At 39.9% G+C, this 18125-nt stretch overlaps 1 protein-coding gene across 12 annotated transcripts in view; it reads right to left on the bottom strand.

The window, feature by feature from the left end:
* Positions 1–18125, bottom strand: part of SEMA6D (semaphorin 6D) — a 343265-nt gene that overhangs the window by 19493 nt on the left and 305647 nt on the right. For 11 of the 12 annotated variants that reach the window (XM_042473533.1, XM_042473541.1, XM_042473539.1 and 8 more), the window contains 12 exons: positions 17671–17838; positions 17161–17272; positions 13633–13693; positions 13462–13524; positions 11565–11666; positions 10613–10703; positions 9291–9410; positions 8447–8535; positions 7517–7734; positions 7268–7399; positions 1983–2138; positions 546–719 (listed from right to left, as the gene is read on the bottom strand). In XM_042473533.1, coding sequence (XP_042329467.1) covers positions 546–719; positions 1983–2138; positions 7268–7399; positions 7517–7734; positions 8447–8535; positions 9291–9410; positions 10613–10703; positions 11565–11666; positions 13462–13524; positions 13633–13693; positions 17161–17272; positions 17671–17779 — 1427 coding nt within the window. In that variant the 5' untranslated portion in view covers positions 17780–17838. Of the gene's footprint in view, positions 1–545; positions 720–1982; positions 2139–7267; positions 7400–7516; positions 7735–8446; positions 8536–9290; positions 9411–10612; positions 10704–11564; positions 11667–13461; positions 13525–13632; positions 13694–17160; positions 17273–17670; positions 17839–18125 lie in introns of those variants that run through there. The other variant, XM_042473546.1, reaches the window with a different exon arrangement.

The raw sequence follows: 18125 nt of genomic DNA, 5'->3' as shown, positions 1-18125 counted from the left end.
TCCAGTTCATTGGAGGAAAGGTAGGATATAAAGATAACAAATTAATAACATATAAAGACCATTTATGCAAACCTCACCAGAGACAAACTTGCATGATCCAGGCTAGTAGATAATGATGGTTTTAAGATATGAGTGCTAAAGGCCTGACTAAAGTTGTTCACTATTTCATTAGCACTCATTAGCTTGATCATTAATTAATTATTTTCTTGGTACAACATACCCATTTATTTATGGCTAGAGACGGGAAAGAGAAAGACAAGTAGGAGAAGCAATAGCAGCTAAAATACCCATGGAGTCATAACAGTGTCAATGACTTAGTGGGGCATGTGCATGCAGGCAAACATACAGGGGAGTCAAGACATACTGCCTACCTAAGGTACGAACAAACATATTTGCAGATTGCTCAAGCATAAATGCCTACAAACACCAGGAAACACCCAACAAAGTGGAGGTGAGATGAGAGGAGAGAATTCTTAAAGAGCAGAAATGACTCAAATGAGACAAGCACTGTTAAGTGTCTGGACCTGTTTCCATAAAATACCTACTTTGCATGATTGTAGGCCTCAATCTCTTCCAGTAATACACTGTTGTTCAAAGAAAAAGGTTTGGTCTTTGCCAAAATTTTAAGCACCATTCCAGCTTCAGAGCCAACAAAGATGACTGTGTAGTTCTGATATGGGCCAGCTGAGCGGTCTACAGCAACTGCAGTCAACCGATACCTATCAAGAGCAAGAGATCGTATGTAACAGTTGCTCTACGTATCTGCCAGTCCCACCTTGTCATTCTGTACCATTTTATTAGTGTGGGTGAGATGGTCAAAAAGAGCAGAGAGCTTTCTCCTAGGAAACACCCATTAAGATGTCTCTTTCACTTAGGTACTCAGTACGGAAACATCACTGCTTTGGCCCATTTGAGGGAAGTGGGCAAGGGTGCATTGATAAGAGAAGCTGCCTTATTTTAATACTATCACCTCATCCTTATGTGTATTACTAGCAACCAAAGCACTTTTCACAAAGTCAAAAATGAATAAGTGAGCACACATTTGAGCAACAACCATAAGAGCTGCTGTCTGGAGAGACAACAATGTGAGAGTGAAATACCTTCGGAGGTCAGGAATAATTGCATATATTTTCCTTGCTTACTCATATCTCCATATCCCTCTTCTGTTGTTTGGGGAGGGGAGGTTAAAAAAAAGATTCTGAGCCCCTTAGAGCAGGGACCTGTCATACCCGCTCTTTGTAAAGCCCTGTCTACATTGAGGTGGACAATGTGGTCCTCTTTCTGGGGAACATGTGGGCCTCTTGATGTTGTTACACTGTATTTCCCATCATCCATCACCACTAGCTATCCTGGCGAGTGGTGAAGCATCATGGGAAATGAAGTAGAGCAACATTTGAAGGACCACATGTTCCCAAGCCTGATATACATTGATAGGATGATATAATCAATCAATCAATCAATCAATCAATCTATCAATCAGTACTTCATCTCTTTTAGGAGATATAGGGGCTTGGCAGACTGGAGGTGCTCATTTTTGCTGCTGAGAAACGTTGCAGCAACCAAACCATGTGGCATCTCTCCGCACCAAAAAGAACCCGCCATGAGTGAACCATTGGTGCAGTCATGTGTCAATGATGCAAGCACGGCACTGTGATGTGCGGATGCTGCACCGCGCTTGAGTCATCATTGTGGTCCCCATGTGGATGGGGGTGGTGCCATGATGGCACCGCCATTGCACACTAGGGCTCAGGAGCATGTGGATACTCCGCACTCCCAAGTCCTAATTTTGGTCCCAGGCTGCTGCAAACCACAGTCTGTACCGGGCCACACAATGGCAAAAACACAGCTTCAGTTATGTTCTCTGTGATCTCATGGAAAACCCCGCAAACTGCTTGCCCATTGTACCTGGGATCATACTCATTTTCAGGCATGTGTCAGCCAGGCCTCAGGTGTCACAGCCAGGCTTCATGTCTCCTCCTTACCTGACCCTTGTCTTTGTGAACCAAGGCTCCTCAATGACGGATGGAACAGCAGAATCCATCAAAGGATGGGATTTGATGAAAGAGAGGGTTTCATCTGGGAAATCAATGGAGGTTTTGTAAGCCTCTGCTAGGCCATGTTTGGCACAGCAGCCAGGTCTGGAATGAAAGCAACATTTTTCCTGTTTTTGTTTTGTTTTGTTTTGATTTTAAAGCAAAGGGCAAAAACTCTGAAAGAACAAGGCAAAATGGACAAGGGAAAGGGGAAATGATGGTGGTGGTGATGAAGATAGCAGCCTTATTCATTTATATCCCACTTTTCCCCCGATAATATAACTCAAGGTGGTTCACAAATTATTGAAACTAGTACAGATTAAAAATCACATAAAACATGAGCCAAGCACAGTACACATATACACAAAATCTATATAATTTAAACTAATTAGCATTCACTGAAAGACAATATTAAAAACTGCCAAATACCACACCTTTTTATACACAACTCCTCCTCCTACTGCTACTACTTTTATATTTATTTATTACCTACTTTTCTCTCAAAATTGGGTCTCAAGGCAGCATACCATTTTAAAAAGCAGTACAGCTAAATACACCATAAAAGCCCATCACAGTCAAAAGCCTGACAGAATATGAAGGTGTACAGATGCTGGTGGAAGGAGAACAAAATGGGAGCCATTCTCACCTCTCTTGAAATACATTCAAGGTCCAAAGGAAAACCCCTTTTGGTTTAGCCCAAGGACATGGCAAATGCATTATAAAATCATGGTATGTATGCCCAAACTGTGATTTGTTATACTGCCTCTATACTGACATTATCAATGCAAAACCTCCAATAAAAACAGAGTGAAGGCTATCTCACAGATAGACCACATGTTTTGCAGGCATAAGATCCTGAGGTCAAATCTCAACATTTCCAATTCCCAATTATTGTTTCAGCCTAATGAAGACTTCATTGTTGGCCCAAAGCAGTCATCTTAAGATAAGGGCCAAACATAGGGGGATACAACATATACTGTATATACTCATGTATAAGTCTAGAAATTTAAGACAAAAAATTGACCCAAAAAACCTTAGTCGACTTATCCAGGGGTCAATGTAAATATTATACTCTAACTCTTATTAAAAAATAGAAACTATCCCCTGGTGAAAGGCAAGAGTTATCTGTCCTGAAAGCACTGACTGTTTTCTTATCCATCCAGCCTTGAGTTATGTCTGCTGAAATTCTGTAAGTTCTTTGGCATTGTTTTCCTTTGCTTCATCCTTTTGATCCTTTGTTACATGCCTCGACTTATCCATGGGTCCATAATTTTGGCCCTAAAACTTGCCCTCAGCTTAGACATGAGGTCAACTTATAGTCAAGTATATATGGTACTTTGCCCACAGAAAGTCTTAGGTTCAGTCTCCAATAGCTCTATCTAGTGCTGGAAAAGGCCCCTGCCCCAATTCTTCAAGAGCTGCCTCTAGGATAAATCACGTTTCCCCAGCCTGGGGACGTCTTGAAGTATAATACCCATCATCTTTTACTATTGTCCATACTTACTTGGACTGATGGCAGCTAGAGTTCAAAATACCTTAACAGAACCAGGTCAGCAAAATAGGGGAAACCAAGCTAGCTGGACTTAGATGGCTTAATTCATTGCCTAAGTGGATGATCACACCTGAAGCTTACTGTGGTTAAATCACTGACATAATCTTCCAGAGGTATGAAGGTGTGATAGCCGGCTGTGCTTCTGAAGCATCACTGAAGCATCCCCTCTCCTCTCCCGTTGTCAAAGCATTCAAAGAGCAGCCATTTCTTCAATAGAGGGAACTTCTGTTATGAAGAAATGGCTGCTCCACGAACGCTTTGCAGATGGGAGAGGAGGGGACGCTTCAGTGATGCTTCAAAGCACGACCAACTATCACACCTTCACACTTCTGCAGTGTTTTGCTGGTGATTTAAGAATGGTAAGCCTCCGTATGATAATCCCTTCCTAAATACAGAAATTATTCATTCAGTGGCACTAACATACTACTTGCTAAATCTTTATCCATTTGTTTTTTAATTGGCTGTGTACCATGAGATAAAGATTAAATGCAACCTTATCCAGCAGATACTCAGCTACTTAATATTAATTCAAAGATATTTAGTTAGGATGACTAAGTGTATTGCTAAACAGTGCAGAAAGAACTCAATGGTTCAAGCAGCTTTTTAAAGGTATATCAACAATAGATTCTAAATCAAGCAGAATACAAGATGGACTCTGTTCGGGTGATCATTTTGACCTGTAAACACTATTAAGATAAATTCAGATACAACAGCTAATACTGCATATAGAACTTTGACACTGACATTCTTCTGTTTTCAACCAGACAACAAGATGTCTCTGGCCACATTACCCCACTACCTTCTTATAAGTGCTGCTATTCCACTTTTCCTGCTCTGACTGCCTCCTGTTTCATTCTGAGGCTTGTAGTTCAGTGAGGCCTAAGAGCTTTCTGGCTGAGAATTCAAAATGCCCCTCTCTAAACTATAGCAGCATTATAAGAGTGTAGTGCGATAATCTTGGGAAAGCAGAACATGTCCACCCAAATGCTGTGATAAAATATAGCTACATCAAAAATACAGGCATGCACTCAAGTTCCACTTTGCTCTAAAATAAATGTGGTTAAATTGACTTTCAAAGGGTCATTCTAAAGTTATGACCTTAGAATCAGTTAGAACGAAATGTGTCTATTTGGGGGATGATGAAGAGTTTCAGATCAGGTACTAAAAATACGCACTTAGCTGTAACTGATGGCTGTGCAATTTGTTCAAAAATTCCAGGTCATTTATCTCAGACATTTGGTATATGATCTCTAGGGCTAGGCTCTTTTGCTCCCTGACAAGATAGTGCCTACACAACTCTATCTACAATAGCCCATAAGACAAACTATCTTTCTTCAATTGTGGTGATAGCTACCTTAGGTGATTTTGGGGCAGGAACAAGTGAGGATTTGCTACATGGCATTATGGCATTATTATTGCACTTAGCATTTTTACATGGCACATCCTATTGAGAACCAGCTGTACCTTTAGGCAGCCACCTCAGCCAACATACACTGACAGATACAGTGTGTGTATGTTGGCTGAGGTGGCTGCCTAAAGGTACAGCTGGTTTCTCATAGGATGTGCCATGTAAAAATGCTAAGTGCAATAATAATGCCATAATGCCATGTAGCAATCCTCACTGTTCCTGCCCAAAATACCCGAGGCAAGGCTATATCTTAGGAGATTTTCAGGAATGTTTTACTGACCTTTTACCAATGATAAGCGTCCCATGTGATAATCCCCCTAGTCCCTGGTGGCGCAGTGGTTAAATGCCTGTACTGCAGCCACCCACTCACAAACCATAAGGTTGTGAGTTCAATACCAGCAAAAGGGCTCAAGCTCGACTCAGGCTTGCATTCTTCCAAGGTAGCTAAAATGAGTACCCAGATTGTTGGGGCCATTAGCTTACACTTTGGAAACTGCTTAGGGAGTGCTTGAGCGCACTGATAAGCTGTATAGAAATGTACTTGCTATTGCTATGAAGCAGCATAAAACAAGCTTGCCCTATCTTCAACATGACATTCCTTCAATTATTCAAACAAGGCTATCATATTACCTCTCAACCTCCTCTTCTCCAGGCTAAACACACTCAGCTCCCTAAGTCGCTCCTTATAGGGCATGGTTTCCAGAATTTTAATCATTTTAGTAGCACTCTGAACATGCTTCAAGCAACAATATTACCAGTAAGCTGTATGTTTCAGAAGTTAATCACACAACAACCCAATTTTTGCAATATAAGCACCAACAGATACTAATTTTTAAGTGTATCAAGTAGCATTTATGTATTACTTCTAAAATGTTTTAAGGGTCATTTGCAAGTATTTGAGACTATTATTCTATATGTACTATGGCTGGCATCCTGTTCATGGCCTATAAACAAGTCATGCCAGACTAATCTTATCTCTCTCTCTCTCTCTGTCTGTCTCGCTCTCTCTTTGTATAGCATTTATACACTTGGTACTGGATGTAGCAAACCTTGATTTCAGTAAGGACTTTGACAAGACCTCCCATGATACTCTTGCAAAAAAGCTAGTAATATGTGGACTACACAATGCTACTGTTATGTGAATGTGCAGTTGTTTGACAGACTGAACCCAAAGGGTGCTCACCAAGGGCTCCTCTTCATCCTTATCAGAAAAAGCACCAGAGATGTCCAAACCAAAAACAAGTGGGATTATATGAATAGAATAATATATTCAAAACATTTCTTTCTTGACTAGGGGTTCTACAGTGGTCAGTACTGTCCTCCATACTTTTCAACATCTCCATGAAGCTACTGTGAGAAGTCATATGGAGCTTTGAGGATGGGTATCATCAGTGTGTCATCAATATGCTGATGATACCCAGCTCTATCTCCTCTATACAACTGCTGCCAAGAGGCTGGATTAATGTCTAGATGCAGCAAAGGACCAAATGTTCATGAACAGATTGAGGCTTTATTCAGACAAGAAAGAAGTGCTGCTAGTAAGTAGGAAAATCAACCTCGGATTGAGACTGCAGCCTGTTCTGGATGGGGCTGCACTCCCTCTGAAAGATCAGATTCATTTGACTTCACATCAGATTCATTGCTTGGGAGTGCTCTTGGACCCAGCACTGCCCTGAGAAAGCCAGGTCACTGCAGTAGCCACGAATGCATTTGCCCGGCTTTAGCTGGTGCCCTTACTTGGGGATGGCAGATCTGGCCACAGTGGTTCATGCCTTGGGTACCTCCTATTAGACTACTGTAAGAAGCTCTATGTGGGCTGGTCTTTTGCATATATCCCAACATCTCATGAAGTTTAGGTTGGCGGGTATACATGACAGTGCTCTCTCTGCAGCAGCGCCTTGACTGTGGAACTCGCTAAGAAAGTTAAACTGGTTCCATCTCTTTTAAGCTTCTACCAGACAACTAAAACTGCACCGTTCCACACAGCATTCAGTGTTTGAAACTGTTGTTTTAATTCTTTTAAAACTGTATTCTAGGAGTTTTAAAATAGTATTTTAATATGTTTCAAAAATATTTTTATCTCTGTATTGTTTTCATTGGTTTTTATGTGTTCGTCATCTCAGGAGCCCTTGCAGACTGGGAAGCAATACAGAAATACTTTATATAAATAAATAAACATATACAACATAATGTATTGTATATATCGTTGAAGTGATTCCAAAGTAGTTATACAGGCGAAACTTTTGATTACATATCTTTTCTTTTTGTATATACCTTGGCCTTGGTACTTTATCTTCAGGTACAGCTGTCCAAACGGAGTCTGGAGTTTTTTGTTCTTTGAATCTTCCTTTGAAAACTTTCTCAATGTCCTCCATGCTAAAGGCACACACTGCTGAACCGGGGATGCTGTACAAGACACAGAGAAGAAGTCGCAAAAGGCCAAGTGACAGAGCGGAGCCAGACTAAGCATCGATGGTGAACTGGAGAAACTTCTTTTTGATGCTGAGGCCACTCATCTCTCACCTGTTCAGTTGGGTAGTGAAGACACCGATGACAGTAGGGATGCCATTGATTTCTATGATGTCAGTGATAGACTGAAGCACATCAAAGTAGAAAAAGGAATCCCCTGGAACAGAACAGTTGAGACGGGCTTTCAGAAATGACGTCCAGTGCTTCTCCAGCACTCTCTGGGAGCCACCCATGTCATTTTTGCATATGCGGGCCACACGGGAATACACAGCCTGTAGGGGAAGAGAATGCCAACCTGATTTAAAAATCTGTGAGAAGCAGCTCTTATAGACAGAGATCTGATCTACACAGCAGTCTCCCAATGTTTCTCTCCAGTCTCTTACAGATTACTCCAAGGAACTATGGGTTTTCAAAATATTGCTCCTTGGGTTTTGCCAATTGGTGTTGCTTCCATGTCCCCATCAGTCTATTATTTTTGGAGGCTGTTTGTAGCAATTGTTTGAAGCTGCACTAGGAATTCTCAGAAAATAGTTTGAAACAAGAGAACTTTTGTTTGGGTATTTACAAAACCTTGAGAGTTACAACAACAGATACTGCAATCTCCTGACACATTTCACCCATCTGGGGTAGCTCAAGGGAGTCACTTGTTGAACATGCTGAAGGTGAAACTTCCCAGCAAATGTGCTCAATGCTCATTTGAGCATATGTGTTTGTGTAGTGTGGTACCATTTGGATCTAAGGCTGAACCTCTCTGCAGGTGAATTTCTGCTCTTGACACCAAGTGAGACTGATAAAAGGGCAGTTTCCACAACCTTTTCCAGCAATCAAAACTATGAAAAAGCCCATGTGATTGACATTTTTAAAGTTGGTGCTTCGAGAAAGTAAGGGAGGTATGCCACTTCATAGCAACCTATTTTTTAGTCTTCTACAAATCATCCTGAAACTTTGCAGCTGATCATAACTAATAACAGTATTTTCTCTTACCTTTCCTAAATTATTATGTTCCACAGCAATCTCTCGAAAGAAGAAATAAACAAAGTTCCCGTACTCAATGGCATGAAGAAAGTGAGGTTCTGAAAGATGCAAGCAATAGAAGATGACCTGAAGTATTTTCTTTACAGAGGATAAACAAAATGTTGCATTATTACATCTCAACTATCACCCACTCCTATGGCAAGAGAAGGATGTGGAAATCACTGTGCCAACACCTAAAACTATAGCAGTGAATAGTTCTTGAAGCATCTGCACCTCCTGATTGCAGATGACACCCAATTAGGAGAGTAGCTAATACCTTAGACAGGATCAAAATTCAGAATGACCTGAATAGACTAGAAAGATGGGCCATAGCTAACAAAATGTATTTCAACACGGAGAAATGTAAGGTACTACATTTAGGGCAGAAAAATGAAATGCACAGATATAGGATGGTGAACATGTGGCTGAACGAAACTACATGCGAAAGAGATCTAGGAGTCCAAGTAGACCACAAGTTGAACATGAGTCAACAGTGCAATGCGGCAGCTAAAAAAGATGTGGGAACATGGTATTTGGCCCATGCAGACATGACCATCATCACTGTAAAATTAAACCTTTTCTGCTATAAGAATTAAGCATATTTCCAATTTTAATTAATCTCAGAAAACATGCCACGAGCATCAAATATGGAAAACAAGGGACTAAAGATGTAAATACTTCGAAAATCTTATTAGCATAAAGAATGTTATTGGGAAATGAAACAAGAATTCAAAATGATGGGGTAATTGGAAAGGGAACTTTCCATATCCATTTAAACAAAACAGTTATTAGTATTAGTATTTTCATATAGTACCTTTTATCCATTTGGAATCATATTTTATTGTTCTTAATGCTGACCCGTCCCCCATGCTTCGGTAAATAACAGCATCACTTGCCAGGAAATCTGCAACTGTTGCAGAATACAGTTTGCCATCTGTGGAACAATAGTGAACAACAGATATTAAGATTTAATATTATGGCAGAGTAACCTCTGATCATTGCTACTTTGTTACATCTCCCACACCCCAATCATTTCTCCATTACCGGATGGCCAATTTTTATATTCTTTGGATTAGTGTGTTATGTAGTCACTGGTCTATGGGACCAAAGAATGCTGTTCCTTCATCATTCTCTGAAATTGTATCAGTCAAAAAATAAGGTTTCATGGGTATAAAGAGCATGTGCTTGAACAACATAATGTCAGTTTGGGGGTAGGTGTGCAAATGAGGAATAGGTATGCTTCTCAATGGGCAGATTAACAGAAGCTTTCTCCTTTTCCCCAACAGCAAGCACAACTATATGGTAAAATTTAGACAAAACACATACAGAACTGTGAAGTCATATTCTACAACAGCTACAGTTGGATTTATACCAATGACTGAAACTAGACAAAGCACACCAAACCTGACAGAAGTGTTATGCTCCAAATGCCAGCAAATGGATCTTCTTCTCCTCAAGCAGCTGGTGCCTCATAAAAACAGGTTCAAGAGGGAGCTATGATCAGGGCATTAATGACAAAATCGTGACTAAGTAGCTATCCTGAATATGAAACAGTTATCAAAGGTTATAGTAGCTAACTGTTCCATATCCATGATGGCTACTGAAGTCACAATTGTGATACTACTGCCGTGATTGTAATTCTCACGGGAACCTACTTTACAACAGGTTGCATGGAGAGAAGGAAGTCCATACCTCTTACTTTAGTATACCTCATTATAATAGATGATATAGAAGTCTGGCCCTTGTTTCTTTCCCTTACAGTGCTCAATTAATTTAATGTAACTGTTTCACAATTATGATCATGTTAATCAACTTCAAAAATAACAGGCTGAAGATTCTAAATGAGGGTTACTTTTTAAAAATACAGTAACATATAAAATGGGTTGGGACTGGCACCCCTCTAGATGTTAGACTACAACCCCCATCATGGCTGATCTCTGGCAATATGGTTGGGGCTGACAGAAATTGAAGTCCATCAACATTTAGTGGCATGGAGTGGCACCTCAATATAATTATTTAAAAAGGTGCAATCAGGTTTCTGTGATGTCATAGTTCCCTGAAACCTTCATGAACATCTTCCTGGCTACACTTCCCATTTCATATATCATCAAGATTAATTACAGAACAAGTTTTTACCAGCAAAGAGTGCCACGTTGGTTTGTCTCGCATCAAATGGGCATCTCGCCAAGCCACTAATTTCTTCGCCATCATACTCCAAGGTATTCAACTGGAGAAGAAAAATAAATTGCTTGCTGGTGTCATTTGGAGCTCTGTAGGCCAGCCTAATGTGGATGTGGGTGGATGGGGGCACCATGTTGCTTTGCAAATATCATCATTCAGTTTGTCAGATTTGAACAAATTTTCCAAATAACTCATGCAAACGCAGCTAGTGCTTACAACTGTATGCGTTTACAAGTTGTGATGGCTCTAGGCAACTGGGAAACAAGAGCTGGAGGTTGTCATTCTCTCTTGTCCTGTTTGAGGCTTCGTGGATATATCTGGTTGACCACTAAGTGACATGGGATTTTGGTCTGATTCAACAGAACTGAAAGCCCCAGTGGAAGGTAATATTTCCTGCATGGCAGGGGATTGTACTGGATGGCTCTTGTGGTCTCTTCCAACTCTATGATTCCATGATTCTACAATTAAGGACCTTGACCCAGACACAGTCATGAATAACCACTTCATCACAAGAAACAACTGATGGTTCTAGAAGGCACTACTTGCTTGTTATCATCTCCAGACATCTCAGTAGGACCCTTGTTATATCAAAAAACTATCAAGTGCAATGTACTGGTTAGAATGTTGGATTAGGACCTGGGAGATCCAGGTTCAAATCTCTACTTAGTCGTGAAGTTAATTGGGTGTCTTTATACCACTCACGTTTTAAGTTAAAAGGTGGTGGTGGTGGTAGAGAGAAAACAATGTAATCTCCATCTAATGGGAGGAAAAGCAAGATTAAAAAAATGATAATATTTCTTGTGTAGATGAGGATATGTCTCTTGCCTCCCATCAGTGTTGGCAACATATTCAGAAGGCTGTTGATGCACAAGGATTTCTGGTTTTTCATTGGGCAACTGGTCCTTACCCTGTAGTAGCGGCACATGGGATTAAACGCGTTAGTTCCACATACAAACACCATCTCATCATTCCTGGGGACAAAGACTTTAATAAAATTATGGCATTCATCCTGAAACAAAATGAAAGAGAAATTTTATTCATTCATTAATTCAATCATCCATTTATGCATTTGATTTATGTTCCAACTTTCTCCCAAAACTGGGAGTCAGGGCATTTCAGAACAAGATTGACTAAAAGGTTCAGAGAAATGCAGAAAAATTTACTATGGCTTCAGTCCAACATCCTGTCAGCATAAAGTTAATGGCTCTGGAATGACCTGCCAGATGAGATCCGCCATATTACCACCTTGGAAGCCTTTAAAAAGGCTATTTAGACAGATCTCTTCCGGCACGCCTTTCTAGACTAGGTTAGAGCCATTAGAATTGCCTCCCCCCTCTAATGATACCTCTTATTGTCCCGATATCAAAATTGATTGATACCATCCCCCCCTCATTTCTTGCGCTAAAATCTGCCTGAAATTTTAGTGTACTCCTATTGGACAGTTTTAAATTTGGATGTTTAATCTCTTTTTATGGGTTGATCACTGTTTTTATGATTAGGGGGAGGGTTGGGGTTTGAGGGTTTTAAAATTGTAATTTTTAATTGTTTGATATTTTAATTATACTGTTGGAATCTGCTTTGATTCCTTTGTGAAAAAGCGGAATACAAATTATTATTATTATTACTGTTATTATTATTAAATATTTGCATGTGGACCTACACTACACTAAGCCATGTACCATCCGGTTTGCTGTAGAAGCACTCCACATGGTCATTCCATGCTTTGTGGAAACAGACAGGATTGGAGAAACATCTGGCTACCGTCCCACAGGCAGATATGAGATGATGACAGCAGTACTGAGGCCCCTGGGTGATCCTTGTGGATCTGTGTTGATGTCATTATTGTGCATTGGGCTATGGGGAGATAGCCAGACATTTCTCTGATCCTGCCTGCTTGCCATGAAGCATGGAATGGCTGTATTGGGAGGCTGTGGGACCTGAAAGAAAGGACATTGCTTGGGTGCTGCACAGTGAGAAAGAGAATGCCACAGTGCCCCCCAAATGACTTCTATGCGTAAAAGACATACATGTGGATATCTCTAGCAGATATCCTGCCTCATATGACTCCTCAGATCCTGACTAATATGACATTGTCATTCCTCACAAGTATGGTTGACTTATGTAATTTAAATTATAAGACTTTTTAAAATTGACATAACAGACTATCAACAACTAAATAAGAAACAATACTAAATGATGAAGACAGTCCTGTTACTTATCATTCTAGTACAGTTGAAATAAAACCCCTCTAAATAAGTTCATTAACCCAATTTTCCTATACCTGTCCCACCAAAATACAAATTCTTGCCTCATTAAGTAGTTATTTCTCTATTCTAAATTAATTTTATGGGCAAAGTCTGACATTTTGTTTGTGATTTACATCTTCATAAATGGCCTTAGATGTGTACAAAACTGCATTGTGTTGTTTTGCCACATGTATATTCACCAAGGCGCTGTTGTAATGTAACACTGTATGGACATCTGTTGCACAATGGCAGCCAGTGGAGTGATTGATGCACCACGGTCCAATCCACAAGCATTGAGGTGCTTCCCAAAGTGTATCTGGACATGAGCTAAAAAGAGCCAAAGCACAATGGGTGTGCTCAGTGCACATGACAGCACTCTTGCTAGTGTTCAGTTAATGAGTTTTCACAATTCATTAAGAGAGTTTCAATGTGTTTCTGCAACGCAGATACAGATTTGTAGAGTTATGAAACACAGACTGCTATGTAAGATGTTGGTCAATATTTTAAAAATAAGAATGTCTAAAATATTTTTGCTGCTGAAAAAAAGAATAAACCTACCTTGTGTTTTCCCTTCATGGCACAGTTCTCTCTATCCTGTTGCTTTGACCGCCATGTTAATTTCTGTTCCAACAAATTAAAAAGATAAGAATATTGGATACTTAATGAGGAATGCTAATCTCTCTTTAAAAAATAAATAAAAATAAAACAAACCTCAAATTGCAATATTACCTTGCTTGGAACAACTTCTCCCTTTGAAACTTCATTCAGATTTACAGTGTATACTTGATCCCTATAAGAGAAATAAGAGACATTAAGAACTCTCATTTACAGTGTTTTAATAATCATTTCTTTGTGCAAGAGGTGTTTTGGTCATGGACAGATCGCCTTCACACTGGCAAATAAAGGGGGACATTTCCCATTAAATACAGTTTCCTGTTACCTCTCAACCAAGACAATATGGCTAACAACTTCAGAAGAAGCCAAACCACACACACAAACATACAAAATTATTTGAATTTGGCTTCACATCTTTGGTTGTTCTGATGATGTTATCACAGATAAAATAACAACCCATAGTTAACACTCCTAGCTGCTGTGAAAGACATTGTGAAGAGAACTGTGAAGGAGTTGCATGCATAGCTCACTTATATCTTGTCTTATTAAATTAAGTTATTTACTTTACTATCCGCTCGATTACATTCATATTCTGCCTTTTTGCCTAAAACCACATTCAAGATGGTTATTAATAACATGATACAGTGTGAAAATAGAATATTGCAGTTTAACACAAATAGCACTGATACAGTAAAACACAATTAAAACTATAGAACAAAGAAAATGAAGAATTATTTGGAAAGCAAAGAGACCCCACAGATTACAGAAGCTCAGAGAAGAGAATTAAACAGCCCATTTTCATTGATGGAAATAGCGGAAACCATTAAAAAGACAAAAATTGAGAAACCCCCTGGACCAGATGGATTCACTACACTACATTACAACATTTTTGAAGACAGATTATTATTACCACCATATAAAACTATAAACAAAATACAGTGGGCCCTTCCCTTATACAGGAGATCCATTCCAGACCCCCCCCCCCCACCTGCATAAGGGAAAAAACCCATATGCTCAAGTCCCATTAAAAACAATGGGGGCTAGTGCACATGGTGCATGCCATTGTTTCCTCCCAGGTGTGGCTTCAGTGTAAGCTGAAAGCCGCATATGGCAAAAAATAAGACCAAATTCATGGGGAAATGCAAATATCATTTGCATTTGTCCATGAATCCCAAAAGAAGAAAGAGACCAATTGAATGTTAAGAACTGCTGGCCAATATTCCTTAAATGTGGACTGCTAAATATGTATAACAATAATGGTGGAAAGAGTGAAAATGGATTCATGAAGATAACAATGGTTTCCTTCCAAACAGATTGATTAGAGGGAATACTAGGACATGTGTGTTAGCTGAACCAAGTAAATTGGGTATTACAGTACGCACAGAAGAGGGAGAGAGAAAAAAAAAAGGATTACAGCTTGGAAAAGGTTTGCATTACAACTCCCACAACACCCCCCACAGACACACACACCTGTTATGGGAGCTGTAATCCAAAAAAGGAGAGGTTTCCAACCTTTGACAGATAATGGATCAATACTGCATGAGTATTTATAGTCTCTTCAGGGACCTGGCTATAAACACTAGTATCACACCACAGTGCATATGTGTTTCCTGAGTTAGACAGAGTACTTACTTCTTCAACAGACTATTTTGGTTGACTTGCAATATGTAAGGAGCTGAATTGGAAAACTGATTCCAACATGTCCTTACTGTATCCTCCTCATAAACTATACCAAGGTCCCTGTGTTAAACTGCAATATTTTCTGTTACGAGTCTGCCTTTATTTATTATGATCCCACATGGCCACAAAAAGCACCAAAGCAAGCTAGACCTATGTAAGAGACAGACTCAATTGCACTCCTGCTGTTTAACTGCTCAACTTAGTACTGAAGTAATAAAGCAATAAAAACATCCAGAATGTTAACATTTCAAATGAAGTTACTGCTCCCGATTGGAATGGGTGAGACATTATAATTAGATTGTATGCCATGGGCAAGTTTACTTTTATCTATTTTACTGTTTGTATGTACAGTGCTGTGTAAATCTACAGCACTATATAAATAATGCATTATTATTATTATTATTATTATTATTATTATTATTATTATTATTATTTCATACTTCTCATGTGGGGAGAATCAAAAATATATTTCCTGCCCTTCTTCAGGGATGAGAAGAGTTATAACAATTTAGAACAATAATAGCTACCTCACTTGGTAAAAGGATTTGGGATCTAGGAGTGGCCAATAAATAAATCCTCTCTTATATCCCCACCATCTGTACCTCTGATGGTGATGGGGCTGAGAGAAGGGACTCTCCCAAAGGTTTTAGGCAGGTTTAGGAGATTATGCCCCCAAAAGCCAGTCAGCCAGTGAAGTTATTGCACCAATGGAGTCACATGCTCTCTGAACTGGTCCTGATCAGCAGAACAGATGCAGCATTTTGTTGCAGTGGAATTCTCCAAACATGCTGGCTGAGAAATACTAGAAATTGTGCCCCAAAAGTAAAATTAAATAAAATAGCCAGGACATTGGCAGGGCATGGCTCAACACAGGTGGGGTGCGGACCGCCAAAAAGAGGCGCCTCCTCGGCGCCTCTCTGCTGCACAGGAGCGCTGCCACCTACAAACGGCATTGTGCAGCTGCACAGCAAAGAAGGAGCTGCAAAAAGCGGCTCCTTTTTGTGGCATCGTAAAGCGCCACAGACAGCTCTGTTACGTCGCAGCTGCGCAGCGCCGTTTGTAGGTGGCACAGCTGTGACGTAATAATTGTGCACCCTGTTTGTATGGTGCTGCGCAACTGTGGTGCGCTGATGACATGCTAGGGTTGCGGGGCATGTGCATGCGCCGCCCGAAGGCAACCCTAACATGTCATGGACGCGCTGCAAAGGGTCCATCTATACAGGGCCATCGTCTACTTTATTTTAAATGTATTATACTGTAGTTGTCTTGGCTGAATTAAACTTGAAATAGTGACAGTAAATTGTATGGTATTTGGACTTGTCAGTTATGGCTTTGTACCCATTATCCAGAATCCTGGAAGGATTGATCAAGAGACTTAAGTAGAATACTGCCTGCATGTGTTTTTATAAATTAAACAACTAGAGACTTAAAAAGCAAACAAACTGAAAATTGAGGGGAAGACCACAAATATCTCTGAGGGGGCTCAAATCTCACCATTGCCCCCATTTAAATAATATATCTGCACCATACCATACAGTACACCTGCGCCATAACCTTCCTATGTAGTGCACCAATGTCATCTGCAGCAAGGTGTGTGTGGACAGAATGAATGAGTACTCATAGCACTAGTAACAACCACTTGCACTGGCCACCTCTTTGCCTTAATGTAAAAGCTAGTGTCCCATACAATAGACTACCTTTGGGCTGTCGTTGAGGGATTTATGGAGGCAAGTGCCAGTCTAGTGTTGGAACAGAATGCCAGATGAGATGGCAATTTGCTGTAATCCAGTATGCCTCTTGCATTAGATACGGCATCCCTGCTATGCTAATTCCTCCCTTCCAATTCTATTTCCTGATCCCATTTCTATGGATTATTTTTAAGCAAAGTACACAGATTAAATGCAAAACCAAGGGGAGGGAGAATAGAATTTTAATTTAATCAACTGTTTGCAGGAAAATTACCTGCCAGCAATATAAAGTGTGTCTCGAATTTTCAACATCAGTTGAAAGTCCAGCCTGTGTTGAGATTCATTGCCTGAAGGACGTCCTCTAAATACTGGATACTGCCTTGAATCTGCAAGTAAAAAAGGGTTACACCATCACTCAGGATTACAGAGCTAAAGAATCAATAGGTGGCATTGATTAGCTGTATATATGAGGAGGGGAAGGTTTAAACTAAATTCCTTGCATAATGCCTTGAATATAAATGAATAAAAGATGGTCCACATCAGCAAACACACTTAAAAAATAAACAACAATCAGAACTTATTGAAGTTTTTTTAATTGCTTTTCTTTATTTGCTTTTAAAAAAGCCCATTAAAAAAATTAAAAATTAATAATGATACCTATTTGATGCCAAAAGGCGAGTAAGTAAATCAACTTGGCAACTTGTGGAGAGAACATTCACTTTTGCTCGACAACAACAAAACAAAAGGCAATTAAGCTTCACATTTAGTTCCGTTGGTTACTCACAGTGGTAGTCAACAACATTAATGGGGTCGTCATCTTCTGGAAAGCTGATGGTGTGGCATCGAAAGATGGTCAACAGCACTACATAGGCAGGCAACAGCAAAGGCCTCATGGCTGAAGTACGCAGATGGGCAGGTGGGATACAAACCACTTCTTGGCAATACTATTTACCTGCAAGAGATGTTACTTTGTGTTATTTTTTTGAAAAGGAAAAGGAATGACACACACAGGTTGATTCTCAATCAATGCCCCACCCGATGGGTGACTCTCTAATGAATACTTTCTGCTACCAAAGGCTGAGTAAATTATGTTGCGTGAAAGGTCCCTTTGTGTTTGTTGGCAGAAAAAGGGTTATGTGACAGCCCTGATTGAAACTTTTCTGCAACATATTGACATTTGCTAATTTTTTTTGGTGCTAAATTTACAAGTGTGTTACTTTTTTGGAGGTTACTGACGAA

The sequence above is a fragment of the Sceloporus undulatus genome, chromosome 6, assembly GCF_019175285.1.
Source record: "Sceloporus undulatus isolate JIND9_A2432 ecotype Alabama chromosome 6, SceUnd_v1.1, whole genome shotgun sequence".
In the NCBI taxonomy this organism is placed as follows: domain Eukaryota; kingdom Metazoa; phylum Chordata; class Lepidosauria; order Squamata; family Phrynosomatidae; genus Sceloporus; species Sceloporus undulatus.
The sequence above is the reverse complement of the archived record's forward strand: the minus strand, read 5'-3'. Positions and strand labels throughout refer to the sequence as shown.